The sequence below is a fragment of the Drosophila obscura genome, unplaced genomic scaffold, assembly GCF_018151105.1.
Source record: "Drosophila obscura isolate BZ-5 IFL unplaced genomic scaffold, ASM1815110v1 contig_1, whole genome shotgun sequence".
NCBI classification, from domain to species: Eukaryota; Metazoa; Arthropoda; class Insecta; order Diptera; family Drosophilidae; genus Drosophila; species Drosophila obscura.
This window is the reverse complement of record NW_024542679.1, coordinates 2,706,172-2,723,233: the sequence shown is the minus strand read 5'-3', so window position 1 is coordinate 2,723,233 and position 17,062 is coordinate 2,706,172. Positions and strand designations below refer to the sequence as shown.

At 48.8% G+C, this 17,062-nt stretch overlaps 4 protein-coding genes across 6 annotated transcripts; 3 read left to right on the top strand and 1 right to left on the bottom strand.

Moving 5' to 3' along the window:
* Positions 1 to 1,344: 1,344 nt before the first annotated feature.
* Positions 1,345 to 3,510, top strand: LOC111081178 (uncharacterized protein KIAA1143 homolog). Its single transcript, XM_022377168.2, has 3 exons — positions 1,345 to 1,542; positions 1,626 to 1,776; positions 3,211 to 3,510. The coding sequence occupies exons 1-3, from the start codon at positions 1,435 to 1,437 to the stop codon at positions 3,420 to 3,422; spliced, it is 471 nt and encodes a 156-aa protein (XP_022232860.2). The 5' UTR covers positions 1,345 to 1,434; the 3' UTR covers positions 3,423 to 3,510.
* LOC111081176 lies at positions 3,429 to 11,005 on the top strand. Of its 3 annotated transcripts, none has more exons than XM_022377165.2 (7): positions 3,429 to 3,516; positions 6,505 to 9,109; positions 9,175 to 9,432; positions 9,505 to 9,750; positions 9,831 to 10,010; positions 10,091 to 10,433; positions 10,499 to 11,005. In XM_022377165.2, the coding sequence occupies exons 2-7, from the start codon at positions 6,575 to 6,577 to the stop codon at positions 10,501 to 10,503; spliced, it is 3,567 nt and encodes a 1,188-aa protein (XP_022232857.2). In that variant the 5' UTR covers positions 3,429 to 3,516; positions 6,505 to 6,574; the 3' UTR covers positions 10,504 to 11,005. The 3 variants fall into 3 exon arrangements, with proteins under 3 accessions (XP_022232857.2, XP_022232855.2, XP_022232856.2); XM_022377163.2 differs by having other exon boundaries at positions 9,502 to 9,750; XM_022377164.2 differs by lacking the exon at positions 3,429 to 3,516 and adding an exon at positions 4,957 to 5,135 and having other exon boundaries at positions 9,502 to 9,750.
* Positions 11,006 to 11,800: 795 nt separating this feature from the next.
* Positions 11,801 to 12,916, bottom strand: LOC111081177. The gene is made up of 2 exons (XM_022377166.2): positions 12,610 to 12,916; positions 11,801 to 12,537 (listed from the first exon to the last, which is right to left on the bottom strand). Exons 1-2 carry the CDS (start codon positions 12,759 to 12,761, stop codon positions 12,054 to 12,056), a joined length of 636 nt encoding a protein of 211 aa, XP_022232858.2. The 5' UTR covers positions 12,762 to 12,916; the 3' UTR covers positions 11,801 to 12,053.
* Positions 12,917 to 14,720: 1,804 nt separating this feature from the next.
* LOC111081179 (pinin) lies at positions 14,721 to 15,919 on the top strand. The gene is made up of 2 exons (XM_022377169.2): positions 14,721 to 14,827; positions 14,896 to 15,919. Exons 1-2 carry the CDS (start codon positions 14,804 to 14,806, stop codon positions 15,775 to 15,777), a joined length of 906 nt encoding a protein of 301 aa, XP_022232861.2. The 5' UTR covers positions 14,721 to 14,803; the 3' UTR covers positions 15,778 to 15,919.
* Positions 15,920 to 17,062: the final 1,143 nt, after the last annotated feature.

Genomic DNA, 17,062 nt, shown 5'->3' with positions numbered 1-17,062 from the left:
AATCGTGGCGGCACTGAAAACAGAAAATGCTGAACGGCAAATAGCCGAGTTGCATGCAGCACAGCACACGAGCGGCTTCGGCTGCTGCCGCTTCCGGATGCAGTCTGTGATAACAATTTTCCTGAGGCGAACGGAACAGCAGAAGCAGAGAGGAGGAGAGGCGGAGAGGCGGAGAGGCAGAGGCAGAGCACCGTGCCGTGCCTCGCTGAAGAGTGCTCGATATTAGTTGGGGCCACCAATCCATGTGACTGAAGCCTACACTGAGCCAAAGGAATGCACCTGGTAGAAGCACCGTGAAGGCCAGAACTGGAGTAGAAACCAGCAAAAGCACAACAAGCATACGCCACGTTGCACATGCAGCATAAAATGCTTTGCCTGCTGCTGCTGCTGCCTCATTTTTAATGCATGAGAGGGTGCTGGCATGGGGTGGGGCTCGCACACACGCTCCATTTGTTTTGCCACCAGCAAAACGCTGCAACTAGCTCGCTTAAGCGAGTTTCGGTGATAAGACGCGAAATCAAATTTAAAAGCTATCAATTTGATATTAGTTTAGGGACCTGACAAAAACCCTTTGGGGAAACCAGATGGGGGGGGGGGCCGATTGCGTTGCTTTTGGGTTGCTTTTTGGACATCAGACAGCAGACGGCAGACAGCAGACAGCAGATGCCATGCTGCAGCTCATAAAATTTCACCAGTTTTGGTGCAGATTTCATTTTGCACTGTTTGTTTTTTTTTTTTTTGCCTGCAGTTTTTTGTTAGCTGTCGAAGTTTTGAAATCAATTTGCAGATGATTTATTATGTTCGGTGTTGCATGTGGAAGGGGAGGGGCGGGGCGGGGCGGCTCTGAGCAGATGAATGTTCTGCATACGACAGCGACGGCAAATGGAAGCCACTGACGTTGATGAATGCCGCTGTGTATTGTTCTGCTGTCAGTTTTGATCAAATTTGTTTCCCGGGCATCGAATTGCAGGTGAAGTGGAAAATTTGCAAGTTATGCGGCACTTTGCTGTGCCCATTTGTTGCTGTTGCACCACGGCAGAACACGGATGGAGAGGGAGTGAGAGTGGGGGCTGTGGTAATCTGCAAATTGATTGCAGAGCTCTGGGAATCGAGATGGAAGTACCATCAGATTGCGAAGTTCCGCGGACAGAGCATATCTCTATATATTTCAGAAGTACAAAACATTCGGGATGCTTGCGCGTTCAAATTCAAAAAGTAACAGCCCACTCGACAATAAATTTAGCACTAACGCGAAGACCGTGGTAGCTCTCGCAGCAAACTCGACAGCTACCATGGTTGAGCGCTTTCCAACACTACTATCTGCAGTCAGCTGGTCCACAGCCGACTCCCTCCCCTTAATCGTGCTAGAAGCAATCAAAATAAAAATATAAACCCGCGAGAAGTTCGTGTGAAATAGATGCTCATGACGTTGCTATGTCCAAGCGAAACAATATAACCTACGTCAAGCCGCAGGAACCCAGTTTTTTGGCCAAACTGAAGGCGGAAATCGGCTACAAAGAGGGGCCCTCCGTCGACACAAAGGTAAGAATGTGCCCTCCACTCCAAAGCGCCGCCCTCATGACCCAAACCAAACGTGCCTGCTCTGTGTGCTTCTTTTGGAATAGCGCCAACGACTCGAAGACGAGGACCCAGCGGACACGGACTCTGGCGAGGAACGGCCAGAAAGGGAGGACGAACAGCCCCAGGTGGTGGTGCTGCAGGACGGTGATCTCTCAGCTGCTGAGGCACTCGAGGAGAAACGATTAGCCGCCAAAGGTATGCATACACACACACACTCTCGCAGCCATCCGGCATATATATGTACGCGCCAGCGTTTGCGTAGGTAGGATGTAGTTGTTTGTGGCAGTGTTTTTTCAGTTCCGTTGAGCGGCGGTCGTTCCACGCTTCTTTCTCATATTCCCTTCTCTCTCCCTATACTATATAGTATATATATACCATATATACTTACATACATATATACAGCCGTTTGTATATGCTACGTGCGCGCGTGTTTGTGTGTGTGTGTCTTTGCATTTTTGCAACTGAAATTGAAATTGAAAATTTAAATAAAATAGAAGAAAATATCCAAATCGCAACTGTGAAAATCGAAAAACAATCGCAGAATCGGCGCCCGTTCCACATTTTGAATTTGCTCTGGTGCGTGAGTTATTTGACAGAGAAAAAGAAAACGGTTTTCAGATGCATTCGATTGTGCTGAAAGAATTTGGCAATGGAAAATTCGATTTTTTGATGATAACTTCATCAATCCTAACCTCGAAAATGTTTCTGGCTGGGAGTTTGCTATTTGACACGCCCGCCCGCCCGTCAGGAGCTGGCGTTGCGTTGCCCTTCCACCTGGTCTGGACTAGCCTGGCGTGCCGTCATGGTTGCCGTGGCAGCACCCGTTCCCCAGTACCCGTCTCATTCCTGGCGGAGATTCGTGGCCAGCGGAGCACCCTCGCACCGACACACACTCACACACAGTTACACAAACGCCCACACGGACACGGAATACTTAGACAATGGCCAAGGCATACACACTGACATTTTCATTGGGGCGCTCCGCCAAAGCAAAGCATGTGATGAAAATCATAGTCAAAGTGGAGCGCACGATAAAGCAGCCGGCAAAGAAGTTAACAAATAACAGCGGCCCAACAACAGCTGCCGCTGCCTGCCGCTCGCTGCTTCTTGCTGCTTGTCGGTTGGTTTGTCGCTTTGTTGCCCGCCACAGTCGCTCAACAGTCTCCAACGCGTCCCATACCGTCCCGTCTCTCCACTTGGACACTGTGGCGCAGAAAATCGGGTGAAAACGTGTGAAAGAACGAACGAAGGAAGCAGGCAAAGAGGAGAGGCAATGATGAACGAAACAAGCGAGCAAAGAGTACGGCAAGTGGCTTGACGACGACGACAACGACGTGGACGTGGAGGAGGTAGTTGGTTGCTGAACGGGGAGCGTGGCGGGGGCTAGCAGTTGTCCGTTTTGTCGTTCGGGTTGCGAATCCGATGGTAGAGCACAGGGGGGAGGAGTGACAGGGCTCGCACAAGAGAAACATCTTGTGGCTCTGCAGAGCAGGGGGCGGGCACAGGATATGTAGGTTGTATGTGGCAGAGCTCTGTTGCCCCATCATTGGCATATTGCGATTTAAACCGATTTATGTGCAATTTTCTAATCTACCTTTTACCTTACCATCCCATCCCTCCCACTTGCAGAGCTTGCTGAGAAGCGTGCGGACTTGTCCCAACCCATTGTCTTCAAGCAGCGCGTAAAGCAACCCAAAGTCGAGGAGGAGGCTGATAAAACCAAGCCCAAGAAGAGCAAGAAATCCGATAAGGGAAGCAACAAATCCAAGGCCGCCGCCATCAGCAGCAGCAAATTGTCGTTTAACGAGGACGAAGAGGACAACGAAGGCGGAGAGGATTAGGCGAGTCCTTTCAGTTATCCAGTTCCAGCTTCCAGTTACTGTGCAGTTCCAGCCCCCGTCCCGCGAGTTGAGTTTGTTTCCAGTGAATGATTAGGTGAGTGGCTAGAACTGTGTGCGAAAATTCAAGGGATAAACCATGTCCCGGATCCCTAAAATTTGTATGTTTAGAGTTTCTAGAAACTGTTGATTAGAACTATAGAAAACGGCAATATTAGTTTGGTTTTCCCACTTAAATATTTAGGTTACATTTAAATTTTAATCTTTTAATCTGCAAGGCTCATTTCCATATGACACATCCCATCGTTCTCTTAATCATCAATTTTCCCCTCAAACTGTTATCCCACAAAAGATAATTAATGCACACAAATAATAAAACCTAGTTTGATCCTTCGGTTCAGCTAAAAATATTACTTCCCATCAGTTGAACATCCCATGGTTACAAATTAGAATTCAGATATATTTTATCAGAAAAGGTCACGTGTATGTATAACATAAAACGCTTGTTACCAGGGCATTATAGCGGATAGTTTGAGTCTTTAATGAACCCAGTACTACATACATACATATAAGCCATCACCGATCACGGGGGTGAGAAGCGGGTTACTTTCAAATTTTCTACTTGCATATAGACCAAATCGCACACATACTCTCATGTATGTATGTATATACATATGAATGTGTGTAGCTGTGTACGATGTACATACGTAGATATATACATATATATATATATATATAAATGTATATATATAGACATACATATGTACGCATGGGAGCGAAAGAGAGGCAACGTAATCTGAAATAAGTTGGAGGAGAAGAAGAAGCATCAGCAGCGCCAGCAAAAAGTATCGTGATTGAGTTTAAGACGCTATGTGTGCGTGCGTGTGTGTGTGTGGGGTCGGGAGAGTTTCCGTCTTGGAGCTGTAACTATTTTCCCATCAGCAATAATATCCGATATCCACATCATCACCATCATCGTACGTTTCGCGCGGGCTAATTTCAAATATCTGCACATGCAGAAAGGAGAGACACGAAACGTATAAATCTATCAACTACACCGGCGACGCGACAAGGCAATGCCGTTTCAGTTTTGTTTTGTTCATTTCGTTCGTGGCGCGCGTACAATTGTCAAATTTGTTTTCCCTCCCTGTACCGTCCATTCACATGGCCCACCAACACACTCGCACCAATTGCCATGCGCTTCACACTGCCATTCGCTATTTTAGAGCGCAAACACACTGCACTCTGCTTGTGTTTTGTGCTCTCTCTCTCCATTCAGTGCTCTCGGGCACGGCCGGCAACCGCCAAAGATGTTTATGTCAGCAGCAGCTGGGAGACAGGTCGAATGGCAGAGGAACGGCCTTAAAATACAAATTAATTAATGAAATCCATATGGCACTTGTTCAATTTTTCGCATTTAGGCGTTATCGATTTCCGATTGTTCGTCCCAGCACCGGTTGCAACCCTGTGCGCCCGGCTGTTCTATGCAACTCTGTTTTTGCTTTTTCCGCCTCACACATTTCCAGTTTGCCTTGTTTGTCGTTTTGTGTCGCGCTTTATCTCGGCGTTCTTTCCATTTTTTTTCTTCACCCCCACGAAAAGAATTTGTGTTGTTTGGAATTAAGCGTGCTAGAGCGATCCTTTTGAGAGTTGTTGCATATTAAGGAACAACGTAAGGACAACAGCAACCTGCCAACTGTGAAATGCAATGTAAATGTAAGTCCGGCTACTTGGCCACTTGGCGTGGGCGACGCCACCGCACCGTCACAACAAGATGCAGAAGCAGCAGCTGCAAAATGTTGTTGCTGCAGTGCAAAAATTAACTTTGCCCAAATATCGAATGGTTCTTTGCAACGTAGTTTTAGTTGACTAAAAATGTAGATATGTATGTACATATAACATACAAACACCCACATATAAACCCGCACACACACACACCACGCGTATATATATAAATATATATGTATGTACGCACACACTAGCGCAAAAACACGCTCCTGTACCAAAGTACTCCACCACGCCGCCAAGCCAACGAACAACCAACAACAACAACACCACAAACGTCGTCATCATCGTCTCACCCGGACCCCGGCCCGGCCGTCCATCCCCTCGCCTTGATTCACCTCCACCAGCCCTGCCCTCCCTCCCTCCTGTCCCGTCATCATCCCAGTGTCTGCGTGTCCGTATGTATCTCCACAGAAACATACATACATACGTGCATATATACCGACATACATACATGCATCCATACATACAGACAGTTGTATATATAGATTGTACATATGTATGTCTGTATATTTGTGCGCTCGCTTGTCGGTGTGTTTGTGTCTGTCGGTCTGTCTGTCTGTATGTATGTATGTATGTCAATCGTTTTGTTGGTTCTGCTCGGTAACTGTTCGTCTGTATGTTTGTATGTACATTCAGACATACCATACATACATATATGTATGTAAATATTTACTTGTATATAAGTAATAATATATCTATACATAGATATGTGCAACCATTTATGTAAATACTCCCTGCATATAACGTTTTTTTTATGTAATTTACATGCTTTCATTACATATTAAATTGTATTTTAGTTTTAATCCAATATGGCAGCCATTTTGTATCAATCCATTCTTTGAACTCCCCCTTCCCTTCGCCTACCATACCATACCATCCATCCTCGACTCCGTGTCTCCCCAATCCCCCACCCCCCTCCCAACCATAGCCATCTCTTTCCCTAACTTGGAATGGGTTTTAATTCACCTAGATTTTCAATTTTTTCGGTGATGGTTATTCTCTCTATCTCTCTCGCCTTCTCCTCTCTTTTCCCCTCCCCTCCTCTCCTCTTCCACCGCTTCCTCTCTTTCTGCAGTCTTAGCTCTTTTTATTTTTACTCTTTCTGCCGCCCGCTTTGTGCTGCTCTTTCGTTGCCTCCGATACCTTAGTTTTCTTTCATGTGCCAATTTTTCCGGTTCGTCTCAAGAAGAAGCTATTAAGTTATTGCAAATATTTCTTCCGATTTCTTTCGATCAGCAAGTGTCGAGTATAGGCGGAGTTTACCAATACTAAATTCAATTGTTTTCCTTCCTTCCAGAAACACAAGATACAGCGCCAAGATACACCCCGACTAAGGCACATTCCACACACCAGAGAACAGACAACCAATGACTGAAGTCGATGTCGTCTTGCCGGAGGGCGTGGCCGAGCCCACCACAAAGCTTGCCAGCGCATCAAGTCCGACCAGAGCCAAGGCCGACAGTGAAGAGAGCTCCACAGAGGCGGTAGAACTGGCCGACGATGAGGAGAAGGCGGAGTCGGAGCCAGAGCCAGAGCCGGAGGCTGAACCAGAGCCGGCTGACGAGGAGGCGGAGGTGTCTTCCGGTGACAAGGAGATCACAAAAGAGGATGTTGCGGAGGCCTCCCCCAAGGCGCCAGCTCCAGAGGAATTGATGGATGTGGATGAAACGGAGACCGTGACAGAGGAAGAAGATGGCGAGGACTCACAGATCACAAGCAGCAGTTCCAAGGAGCCCAAGCTGCCGGAGGGTGAGGAAGAGATGGACACAGCGGAGGAGGAGGCAACCACCAACGGAGATCATGAGCCAGAGGCTGAGGACGCTGAAGAAGATGATGTGGAGAAGATCGGCAGCACAGCAGAGAACAGCTGCGAGGCCGAAGATCCACTGGGAGCAGCCACCACACAGCCCGACACAGAGGAGGAGGAGGCATCTAGCGAAAAGAAAACAGAGCTGGCTGAGGACTTAGACGGGGAGGAGAGCAGTCAGCCAAGTGAGACGATCAAGTCAGCCAGCGAGTCAGACGATGACGAAGAGGAGGAGAGCAGCGGGGAGAAGAAAGAGACCCTCAACGGTTTTGTGGCAAGTCCACAGAGTCCCGCGGAGAAGTCCACCACACAAAAGGAAAACGGGCAGGCCAGCACAGCGGAGGCTAAGGCAGCCGCCAGCAACCACGATATGGGTGTTGTTAATCTGGATGAGGACAGCGACGAGGAAATGGAAGATATGTTAGATCTCAAGGAGCAGCCTGCTAAGCCAGCTTGCACCGAGATCGCAGTGCAGCCGCCCGTTGCCTCTAGTGGTGCTGAGTCTTCAGATGATGCTGTGCTGATACCCTCCGACTCTGATTCCGAGGCCGCAGCACCGCCGGCACCCATCAAGAAGAGTCCAGTGGCAGCTGTGGCACCCAAGCCGGCGCCACCGCCTCCGCCACCCGTGATGGATGACGATGATGACGACGACGACTGTGTGGTCATAGAGGACGATACGCCGCCAAGTATTTCGATCAGCGGGCTGGCTGGCAAGCGCAAGAGCGACCACCTGGACGACATGCACCAGCAGCCGAGCAACAAGAGGCAACGGAGTAGCACGCCTCTGGGCCTGGGCCAGCTGACCATAAAGGATGCCCGCTCGCTGATGCCACACGAAGCTTCTACGGGGTCCGTGGGACCCAGGGACTCAATCTATCCAGTGACCATAACCAATGCGGTGACTGGGGCGGCCACTAATCTCGGCGTGACGCCTCCCAAGCTGGTGCCCATGTCGGGGAACAACGCGGCCCAGTTGAATCCCCCGACCTTGTCCCTCACGGGCCTGCCCAGCATGACCAACAATGCCAATCTCCTGCCAGGACTCACAGACGACATGTTCGTCCTCGAGGCGCCTTCGTTCATTGTGCCCTACATCTACGAGAAGCCGCCCCAGGAGAACATTCGCGAGGTGATCAGGTCCATTGAGACGACGTACGCCTTGTCGCCGGAAGATCTCGCCGAGGCGGTTAAGGGCGACGAATTCGATATGATGACCGAGCAGAACAAGGAGGTCAAGCCAGCGGACCCATCCGCCGAGGGCAAGAAGAAAAAGAAGCGAGCAGATGATGAATCGTGGTCGGAGCAGTCGGAGGATGACGATGATGACGAAGACGACGACGACTCGGAGTCTGGGGTGCGCACCAAGGTGCTAATCAAGGAGGCCAACGATGATCTGACTGCCCTCAAGGGAGCCATCAAGCCAGCCGCAGCACTGGCGGCCACCGGGGGAGTGGTGCCGGCCAACAATCCGGCAAACAGCGGCAAACCCGGCCAGGAGAACTACTTTGAGAGTCCGCTCGGAAAGTTCTTCATGGACATTGGCGTGGGTCTCGTGCAGGAGTATGTCCAGGCGGATCTGTTGCGCCTCCAGAAGCGCAAAATGCGCAAATCCTTGACGCGCGATCCCAAGGACTTTGAGATGGCAATCACCGCGCTGTCGGGCAACCTGCAGGCCTCCAAGACGAAAAACGCCCCCTTCAAGTTCACGATGAAACGCTGCGAGTTCTGCAACTTCAAGTCGGAGTCGGCTCTGTCCATGGCCAACCACTACGAGACGCCGCACATGAACGGCGTCCTGTACAAATGCAATTTCTGCACCTTCGAGATCCGAAATGCCACCGAAATTGTCTACCACATGGAGGCCGTGCACAATATCAAGGCGCGTCTGATCAAGCCACTGCCCTACCATCAGTGTCCCAACTGTGGTTTCGAGGACAATGGCAAGGCCAAGCTGGCGCGCCATCAGCCGGTGTGCGCCAAGAAGTTCCGACCGGAACTGAATCTGGCGCCCCCCAACGACTGGGAGGCACCCGCCAAGATACCACGCATCAAGCCCAGGCATGGGCTTGTGGGCACAGCCACCGCATATCAGGTAGCGACATTTATTTATTTTATTTCTCTTGAATTGCGATTTAAATTGTTTTATTTGCATTCCAGGCCATGGCTGCCCAGGCAGCGGCGCAAAAGGCTGCTTTGGCCACCATTCAACAGCAGCAGGCCCAGGCTCAGGCCAGGAATCTGCAGGCAGCAGCCCTCGCCGCCCAGAATGCGGCCAAGATGCGACAACGTGCACCGCCGCCGCCTAAGCCCAATTTGGTGCGGAGTCCTCAGACGCCAGTGCGCGGAGCTGTGGCCAATACAGGACTCTCCGCAATGCCCAATAGCTATCAGCTGGCCGCAGGACAGCTTGTGCAGGTAAAGGAATAAAAACAAATCGAACACACAGGGAAGATCGTTTGCTGAATTAACGTTCTGTTTCTGCAGCAGGCATCCAAGAAGCCAATGGCAGGGCAGCCCAGCATTTCCATAACGCCATTACCTCGCCAAAGTGCGCTCGTCGGTGGTGCGTCCCCCTCGTCCAGCAAGGTGCCGCAAGCGGCAGTTGGCCTGAAGCCCGGCCAGACACCCACAGGCAACAACAAGGCTCAGTTCGTTATCTGCGAGATATGCGATGGCTACATCAAGGATCTGGAACAGCTGCGTAATCACATGCAGTGGATGCACAAAGTGAAGGTAAAGCTGAGTTTCCATATTGTGTGTGTTTCCACTTCTAACTTGAATTTTTTTGTATTGAATGTGTGTGTTGTGCGCAGATACATCCCAAGATGATCTACAACCGACCGCCACTGAATTGCCAAAAGTGTCAGTTCCGTTTCTTTACGGATCAGGGATTGGAGAGGCATTTGCTGGGCTCCCATGGCTTGGTCACGAGCTCCATGCAGGAGGCGGCCAACAAGGGCAAAGATGCCGGTCGCTGTCCCGTTTGTGGAAGGGTAAGTGTTAATCATTTGTTTTTTATTATCATTGGGGATTAGTCATAACCATTTGTGATTCCCCTTTGCCATCTGCGCAGATGTACCAATGGAAGCTGCTGAATCACGTATCGCGCGATCATCACATGACCCTGAAGCCCGCACATCTATCGTACAAGTGCACCGTGTGCACGGCCACCTTTGGGATGTACAAACAGTTCGAGACACATGTGTATACCGCCCACAGCACTGTGGCCAGAAAGGCGATGGACAGCAAGAAGAACAGTGCGCAGTCCAGCGGATCCTCCTCTGCGTCTATATCGCGTTCCCTGGGCGCTGCCAACGACTCGTTGCTGAAGCCGCTGAAGATCAACGATGAGATCACCATCATACCACAACCCGCATCGAAGCCACGCATCACAAATATGGAGAGTCATGTTATAGGTGCGTCAATATCCTTCATTCCCATATAGAGTCCGATGCTAATCTCTCCTTTCATGGCCACACAGATTAAACAGAGCGTGTTGGATCAACCAAATACCTATTCTCGCATAGTTTTCAGCATTGGCAGGCGCTTTATCATTAGGTTTAGTTTTATAAGCAGATCTGATGTGTGAACCGTGACCTCGTCCGCGTTTCCATTGCGATGTAGTGTACGGGTCACATCCATTTAGTGTGTTAAGCCGAAAGTGTATAAAAGTATAAGGAACAAGCGTTGGTAACCTTCCCTTCCCTTCCCTTAAACCGGAATAAACTAAATTAAATTATGCTACAGTTAAATCTTTCACACCAGCTAACCAGCTACAGGATACACTACACGATAAATGATAAAAGATAAATCAGATATACAAATACAGATACTATTGTAATTACGGATTACGGATTATATATGTACGTTTTGGAATGGAGTGTGCACATAAGTTGAAGTTGTAGCTACTACTAATATATAATATATATACGATGATAGACCACATACATAAATAAATACGAGTACATTTAGCTGTAGACTATATAGTATATATATTTATGCATATTTTACAAGTGAAAGTGAAAGAAAGCCGCCAGAGCGCATCGTCTGCATGATGACCATGTAAATTAGTTAAAAACTAAACTATTTATACGACAACTTCGAGTATCCAAATTGTATGTTTTGCAGAATGTATATACATTTTGAATGGACCCCCGACCCTGATCGCCCGCCCCACATCCATAATCCAAAACACCTTGACCCCACTTCATCTACTGCGTGCTCCTCGAACACACAATATTTTACTTTAGAGGAGAAAGTGAGGAGGAGGAGATGGACTGGACATGAACTCCTTGTAATTGATCTGAGAAATGAACGTTCAACCTTTTAATTTTCGTGTACAAGTTTAAACTTATATTTATACATTACTTATTATAATATTAAGATTAAAGTATATATATATATATCATCTATTAACTTTTAAGATCAATGTACTACAGTTATAAAGCAAAAACAACACAACAAAACAACTGAAAATGAGAAAATTAAAAACCTAGTTAATATAAAAGATTATACCATCTATACCATCGAGCCTCAATGCCTCAATTGTAACTAACTGAAACAAGTATGGATAAGAGACACCTGTGGATGCTGGGAGGCAATTCTGAATCCCGTTTGCGAGTGTCAGTGTATTCAGCGGCAACATCAAACTTTGCTTCCGTGGCTGAGGTGTGAGAAGTGAGTGCTTTTAGTAGTCACCTGACATGAGACGAGATACCCCTGCACCCCCTGGATAGCACCAGTCATCAGCGGACGGAATACGGATAGAGAACGCATTTACCTAGCACTAATGCGAAATTTATTTTTACTTTACAATAGAAAAGTGAAATAGAAATTCCAACCGTGTGATGGGATGTGTGACCATGGCAACTGTGTGTGTGGGTGTGTGTGATATCCTCGTCCAGTCTTTTCCATACTTGAGTGTGTTTGTGTGATGAAAGATATATGTATGGCTATGTAACTATGTAATCCTAAAGGTATATGGAAGGGCAATGCACTGCATCGCGTACTATAGTTTCAATTTGATGTTTGTGTGTCTAACTGGTGGCCTGATCCTGATCGACCACCGCCACCTCGTTGTCCTCTGCCGGGTTCACTGGCAGCGACTGGCCTATGCTGCTGCTCGGCGGGAAGAGCTGCGCTGCATGCGTCAGCTGGGCGAGGGCGTCCTTGTCCAGGATCTGGGGTTTGTCAGCGGCACTGGTGTTCGATCTGCTCAGCTGATAGAAGGCTGTATCGCTGTGGGTGATGTTCACAATGCTGCCGGTGAGTGGCAGCGTCTCGAGCAGCTCCTGGGCACTGCTGAACGCGCCAAGGTTCACAGGGGCAATGCCGGTGAGCACTTGGCCAGTGATGTTCGTCTGGATGGGCAGGGGAATGTTGCCGAGGTCAATGTGGCTCTTGTTGCTGTGCGTGTCGTAGAAGGTGAGGTCCACACGCTCCTGGCTCTCGAAACTCGTGTCGTTCTCACCCACCTCGGTGAGGATGCCGATCTCATAGACAACTGCCTTGACCACGTACCTAAGAGGGGGAGAATGTTGTAGTTAACAGCCCTTCGGGTGAAGCAAATGGAAATCTCCTGAAGCTACTTACAGATTCTTGGGCGTATCATTCACACTGGCCTGGATTTGTTCAAGGGTGTCGTTGTCGATGCCCGAGCTGATGTCCAGAACGGGTAGCGAGCAGCTGAAGGCCAACAGCATGCCGAGCACAGCGGCTCCGAGTACAGCCTGATGGATCTGCATCTTGGTGTTCGTTTTTAGGCAAATCGGGCAAAGGCGATGGCAAGCTGGTAAACGGAAACGACTGGGCGACGACTCTGCTGTCTGGCTCTTGCTCTGACTCTGGCTCTAGCTCTTGCTCTGGTTCCTCGGCTGACTTTCGCGCGTTTAAAGTTAATTAGTGAAGATCCGAGCGCTTTTATAGTCGGTTCAGTCCGACTGCCAGCGGACTGCGGAGAAGCTTCGGACGTCGGACAAGGCGCGACTCCGCGTAATTATCGACATCTGTTAATTGCCCGACAGGTTTGCCACTCCGGGGCTATGGCTACAGTTTCTAGGCAGATCAGCCACCGGACTTGGCTTCCGTTTCGCCCGAAGGCAAAGAGGGTGGCCGAAGGGGCACAGAGGCTGTTATTGTTTTTATCGCCAATCCCGGGGCCAGACTCTAATTAATTGTGCTCGTTTCGGAGCGTGTCCGAGAGGGACTGTCCCGTGTAACGAATCTCAGGGAGGGAGGGGGCTGCCTACGCAAATCTCAGCTTGGTGCAAAATCGTCGCCCACTGGGAGGCGAGTCCATCCATATCGATCAGCATGTTTACTGCTCTCGATACTGACCAAAAATAAGTCCATAAACATTGCACCTCCAATGACGCACTACCTCCAGATCGGATTGCATGTGGTCTGGGGACACGCGCCGCGACTGTCTGCCAAAGTCGCTAACATTACGCATACGACACGTCGTTCTCTGACGTAGACTGGGAAATGCGATAAAACGCGTGCACTTAATGTGAAATTTCATGAGTGAAGCCTTCACTCTGTGCTGGAAGAATCCACAAAGATGTGTCGCACAAAAACCATCATAAAGTTGTGATCAAATTGAATCTGAAATAATATACAACTCACTTCACACTATAGTTAACCGCTTAGAGCCGCCGAAAGCTCTGGCATAACCAGCCCGATCTTGACTTCCATTCAAGACTGATATCCCAGATGGATCTGGTCTGGTTCTGGTCTCCGATCTCTGATTTCTCGCTGGATCGGTCTGGCAGTACACGTTTTGCGGTTCCCACCGGCGGGCGGCAGCGTTTCCCTCAGCAAGTTTTCACCCGAGAAAGGGGGTGAACCTTTTTTGTTTCAGCGGAAAATTTTCGAAATTAATTTGCACATTTTTTTGGATATCCAGATATCCATAAATGAGCTCTGTGCCCTGGTGATCTCAGATTAGATATCATATGGAATACGATTTTATCGAATGCACTAACTATGAAGTGTTAAAGAGCCCCAAATTGTAAATGCAATTTGCCCCAAAAAAGTGGCAGAGGCACCACATTTAAGATATATCTTTAAATTCCTTGCTGCTTTCGCTGCTCTGTTTAGCATCCATTGGGGAGCCCCCAACGCGTGTCTGGATATACGCGTATGCACATATTGTACGAGTATATTGGTTATTTTTCCATTCTAGCTGAAAAATCTTGTCATTTGAGGAGTGTCAAACGCTGTTTTTATTTTTGGTTGCTTTCTTGGAATTGAGTTTTCGATTTATTTTAGTAAATATATGTTAATTGCAGCAATTAAGACAATCAACAAATGCAAATGAATGTATTTCCGAAAAATTTCTGTCCCATGCTTCAATTCTTTGAATCCTTGGTATATATTTCAACTAATTGAACCCATTCTTCTAGCCACTCTTGAAGGTTCAATATTTTACCATTAATTTGGCAGATTAAGCCGAGCATTACCCTTGAAACACGAGAATATATGTAGATCCAAGGGAATACAGAATAAGTTTAAGGAGAACTTGCAGCCGGCTGGCTAGGCATTGGGCACTGGCGAAGAATTGGATTGGAGAAACAGACACGCACAGGCAGGCACACAAAACGAGTTCGTTCAGCGATTCGCGGGAGACGCTCCAAGTGCTAACTGAGCGGAATAATAAAGCTTAGACGATCCGCAACTTTCGACGGCGAAAAACTTTAAAAACTCACCCGCTCTGCGGCTGTAAACTTATTATCGATCTGGGCTCCGAGACGAACGCAACGCAACTCTCAGACCATCAGCACCGATCATGAAGTGCACTCTTTTGTCCACAGTGAGTAGAAAGCCCCCAGATTGCAGGAGATGGAGATTGCAGGTTGGATAATCTACTTTCGCCTCTAGTTGCTGGCGACCTTGGCAGCCACGAGTCTGGCTGCCCCTTTCCAGCTGAACGACATCTTTCCCGGCTTTGTGGCCATCTCGCAGCCGCAGGAGAAGCAGGAGGTCGTCAAGCGGAATGTGGTAGCGAATCCTGATGCCGAACTCAAGCAAATCTCGTTCCATGGTTTGATTGGGGATCTGGAGGACAGTCTGTTCCAGTCCGCCCTGAGCGTGCAATCGGCCAGTGCCCCCGACAGCGAGGTGGAGGAGGTGAATCCCGGCCAGGAGGAGGCTGGTGACGAATTGGAACATGCTCTGACCAAGCGCTCGGACGAGTCCACTCCGGCATCGGACCCTGCCTCGACCGCCGATGGTCTGGCCCGCAAGATTCTGCTGCAGAATACCCGCAAGGTGCCCGCAACTGAGAATGGTGTGCCCGCACACCTGATCATCGATCATGTCTCCGTGCAGCCACAAAATGGCGGCGTTCTGCCCCTGATTCCCACCTTCCAGGTGCACCACACCAAGCTGATCTCGGCCACCATCCAAGAGGACTCGAACAACGATAGCAACGATGGCAAACAGACTAAGATCAGCATCACCAAGACAACGATCTCATCGACAGCGCCCCTCGAGAGCCTGGAGGAGGCCGTCGCCAGCTCCAGTTCCAGCTCTAGCGCAGCTCCCACTCCAACCACTGAGGGAACCACAGCAGCTGACACCCCAAAGACCACAGAGGAGGAGAAGAGCAGCAGCAGCACCACCCTCACAGAGTCTTCATCCACCACTTCTGCTGCCACCACAGAAGAGCCCATCCAAAAGCTGAAGAAGGACGAGGAGAAGCTCAAGGAGAAGGTGGCCGAGGTGGAGGCCGATCCCGTAATCCTATCGTCTCGCGTCTAGGACATTCCTGATCCCGTGGATCCATCTAGTTGTAGTCCATCTCCAGCATCCCCCTCTCATACTCACAGCTCGCACATATACATATGTATTTATGACACCCGACTCGAAGTTCAATTAAAGTCATGTGATTTGATTTGATCCGAAGATCGGCGATCGGCGAGAGATTCGCTTCTTTATTTGCATATCCAATTCACACAGAAAACTCTCGCACGCTCTACGCTTACGGTACGTGGGGATGAATGGGGATGGCGGGGGATTCTGCCAAATTTGAGACGCTAATTATTGGCTTAAACAATGATGCAGCATTGGGGAATGGAATGGGACTCCGTTCCGACTCCACAATGGAAGCAAATGAAAGCACTGAGGCATGAAGGCGTGGTGGGTTGGGCGCAGGCGAACGTTCTCAGAATCTCAGAAAGCTCTCTGCTCGGGAAAAACCTCGCGTAGATGTGCAAATAAAATGCAAATACTCGGATGGATGTGCCCGTGGATCGTGGAACTTAATTGGGTTGATTAAACATTGTGAAATTGTGGGGCGTGTACTCCCGCAGTGGGTGTTAATGGGGATGGCTAACTGAATTATAAATTACTCAAATCTGAAGTGGAACCAGCAGTATAAAATGCACCCTTCATTCAGCAATTGCGCACTCATAGAATGCAAGGGAATTCTATTATCAAATAGGTACATTCATAAACGGCATTTGTATATCAAAACACGAGCACACGAATGCTCGAGTGTTATATAAAATTTACGTGGTGATTCTTCCCCATGAGTCATCCGCGATAAAGACACCTCTATACAAAATAGGTAAAACAGGTAGTAAACACGCCTGAGGCTCTTCAAATTGATAAAGAAAACCCGAACTGCTATCCAGGGGTAGCTCTTTGAGAGCAAGAACCATTCCGCATGACCAAATGACTAACGACAAGTAGTATTTCCCCTTTTATAAGCTCTGATAGGTATTCGATCAGCTATGAGTTCCTGTCAATTCGTCTTTACTTTTATTTAGCAGGGGGCTTGGGCCTGCTGCTGTTGAATGGTGGCCAAAGCAGCCTTTTGCGCCGCTGCCTGTGCAGCCATGGCCTGGAATGGAAATAAAACCATTAAAAATTGCAATTCAAGAGAAATAAAATAAAGAAATGTCGCTCCCTGATGGGCTGATCTTCTTGTCACCGGAAGACACTTCCGCCTCCTTGGCAGCCGTCTCTGGTTCAGTCTCCGGTTCTGGCTGGTGCCTCTTTTATTTATTTACTTAGCATGGGTCATGCCATTGCGTGCCTGTAT

What these genes read in the sequence shown, in the direction of transcription:
- LOC111081178 (XM_022377168.2), top strand. Translation starts at nt 1,435, where the DNA reads ATGTCCAAGCGAAACAATATAACCTACGTCAAGCCGCAGGAACCCAGT. An exon ending in GGCCCTCCGTCGACACAAAG is followed by an intron (nt 1,543 to 1,625) that starts GTAAGAATGTGC and finishes CTTTTGGAATAG; the next exon opens with CGCCAACGACTCGAAGACGA. An exon ending in GAAACGATTAGCCGCCAAAG is followed by an intron (nt 1,777 to 3,210) that starts GTATGCATACAC and finishes TCCCACTTGCAG; the next exon opens with AGCTTGCTGAGAAGCGTGCG.
- LOC111081176 (XM_022377163.2), top strand. Translation starts at nt 6,575, where the DNA reads ATGACTGAAGTCGATGTCGTCTTGCCGGAGGGCGTGGCCGAGCCCACC. An exon ending in AGTGGATGCACAAAGTGAAG is followed by an intron (nt 9,751 to 9,830) that starts GTAAAGCTGAGT and finishes TGTTGTGCGCAG; the next exon opens with ATACATCCCAAGATGATCTA. An exon ending in GCTGTCCCGTTTGTGGAAGG is followed by an intron (nt 10,011 to 10,090) that starts GTAAGTGTTAAT and finishes CCATCTGCGCAG; the next exon opens with ATGTACCAATGGAAGCTGCT.
- LOC111081177 (XM_022377166.2), bottom strand. Translation starts at nt 12,761, where the DNA reads ATGCAGATCCATCAGGCTGTACTCGGAGCCGCTGTGCTCGGCATGCTG. An exon ending in AATGATACGCCCAAGAATCT is followed by an intron (nt 12,538 to 12,609) that starts GTAAGTAGCTTC and finishes TCCCCCTCTTAG; the next exon opens with GTACGTGGTCAAGGCAGTTG.
- LOC111081179 (XM_022377169.2), top strand. Translation starts at nt 14,804, where the DNA reads ATGAAGTGCACTCTTTTGTCCACA. An exon ending in AGTGCACTCTTTTGTCCACA is followed by an intron (nt 14,828 to 14,895) that starts GTGAGTAGAAAG and finishes TTTCGCCTCTAG; the next exon opens with TTGCTGGCGACCTTGGCAGC.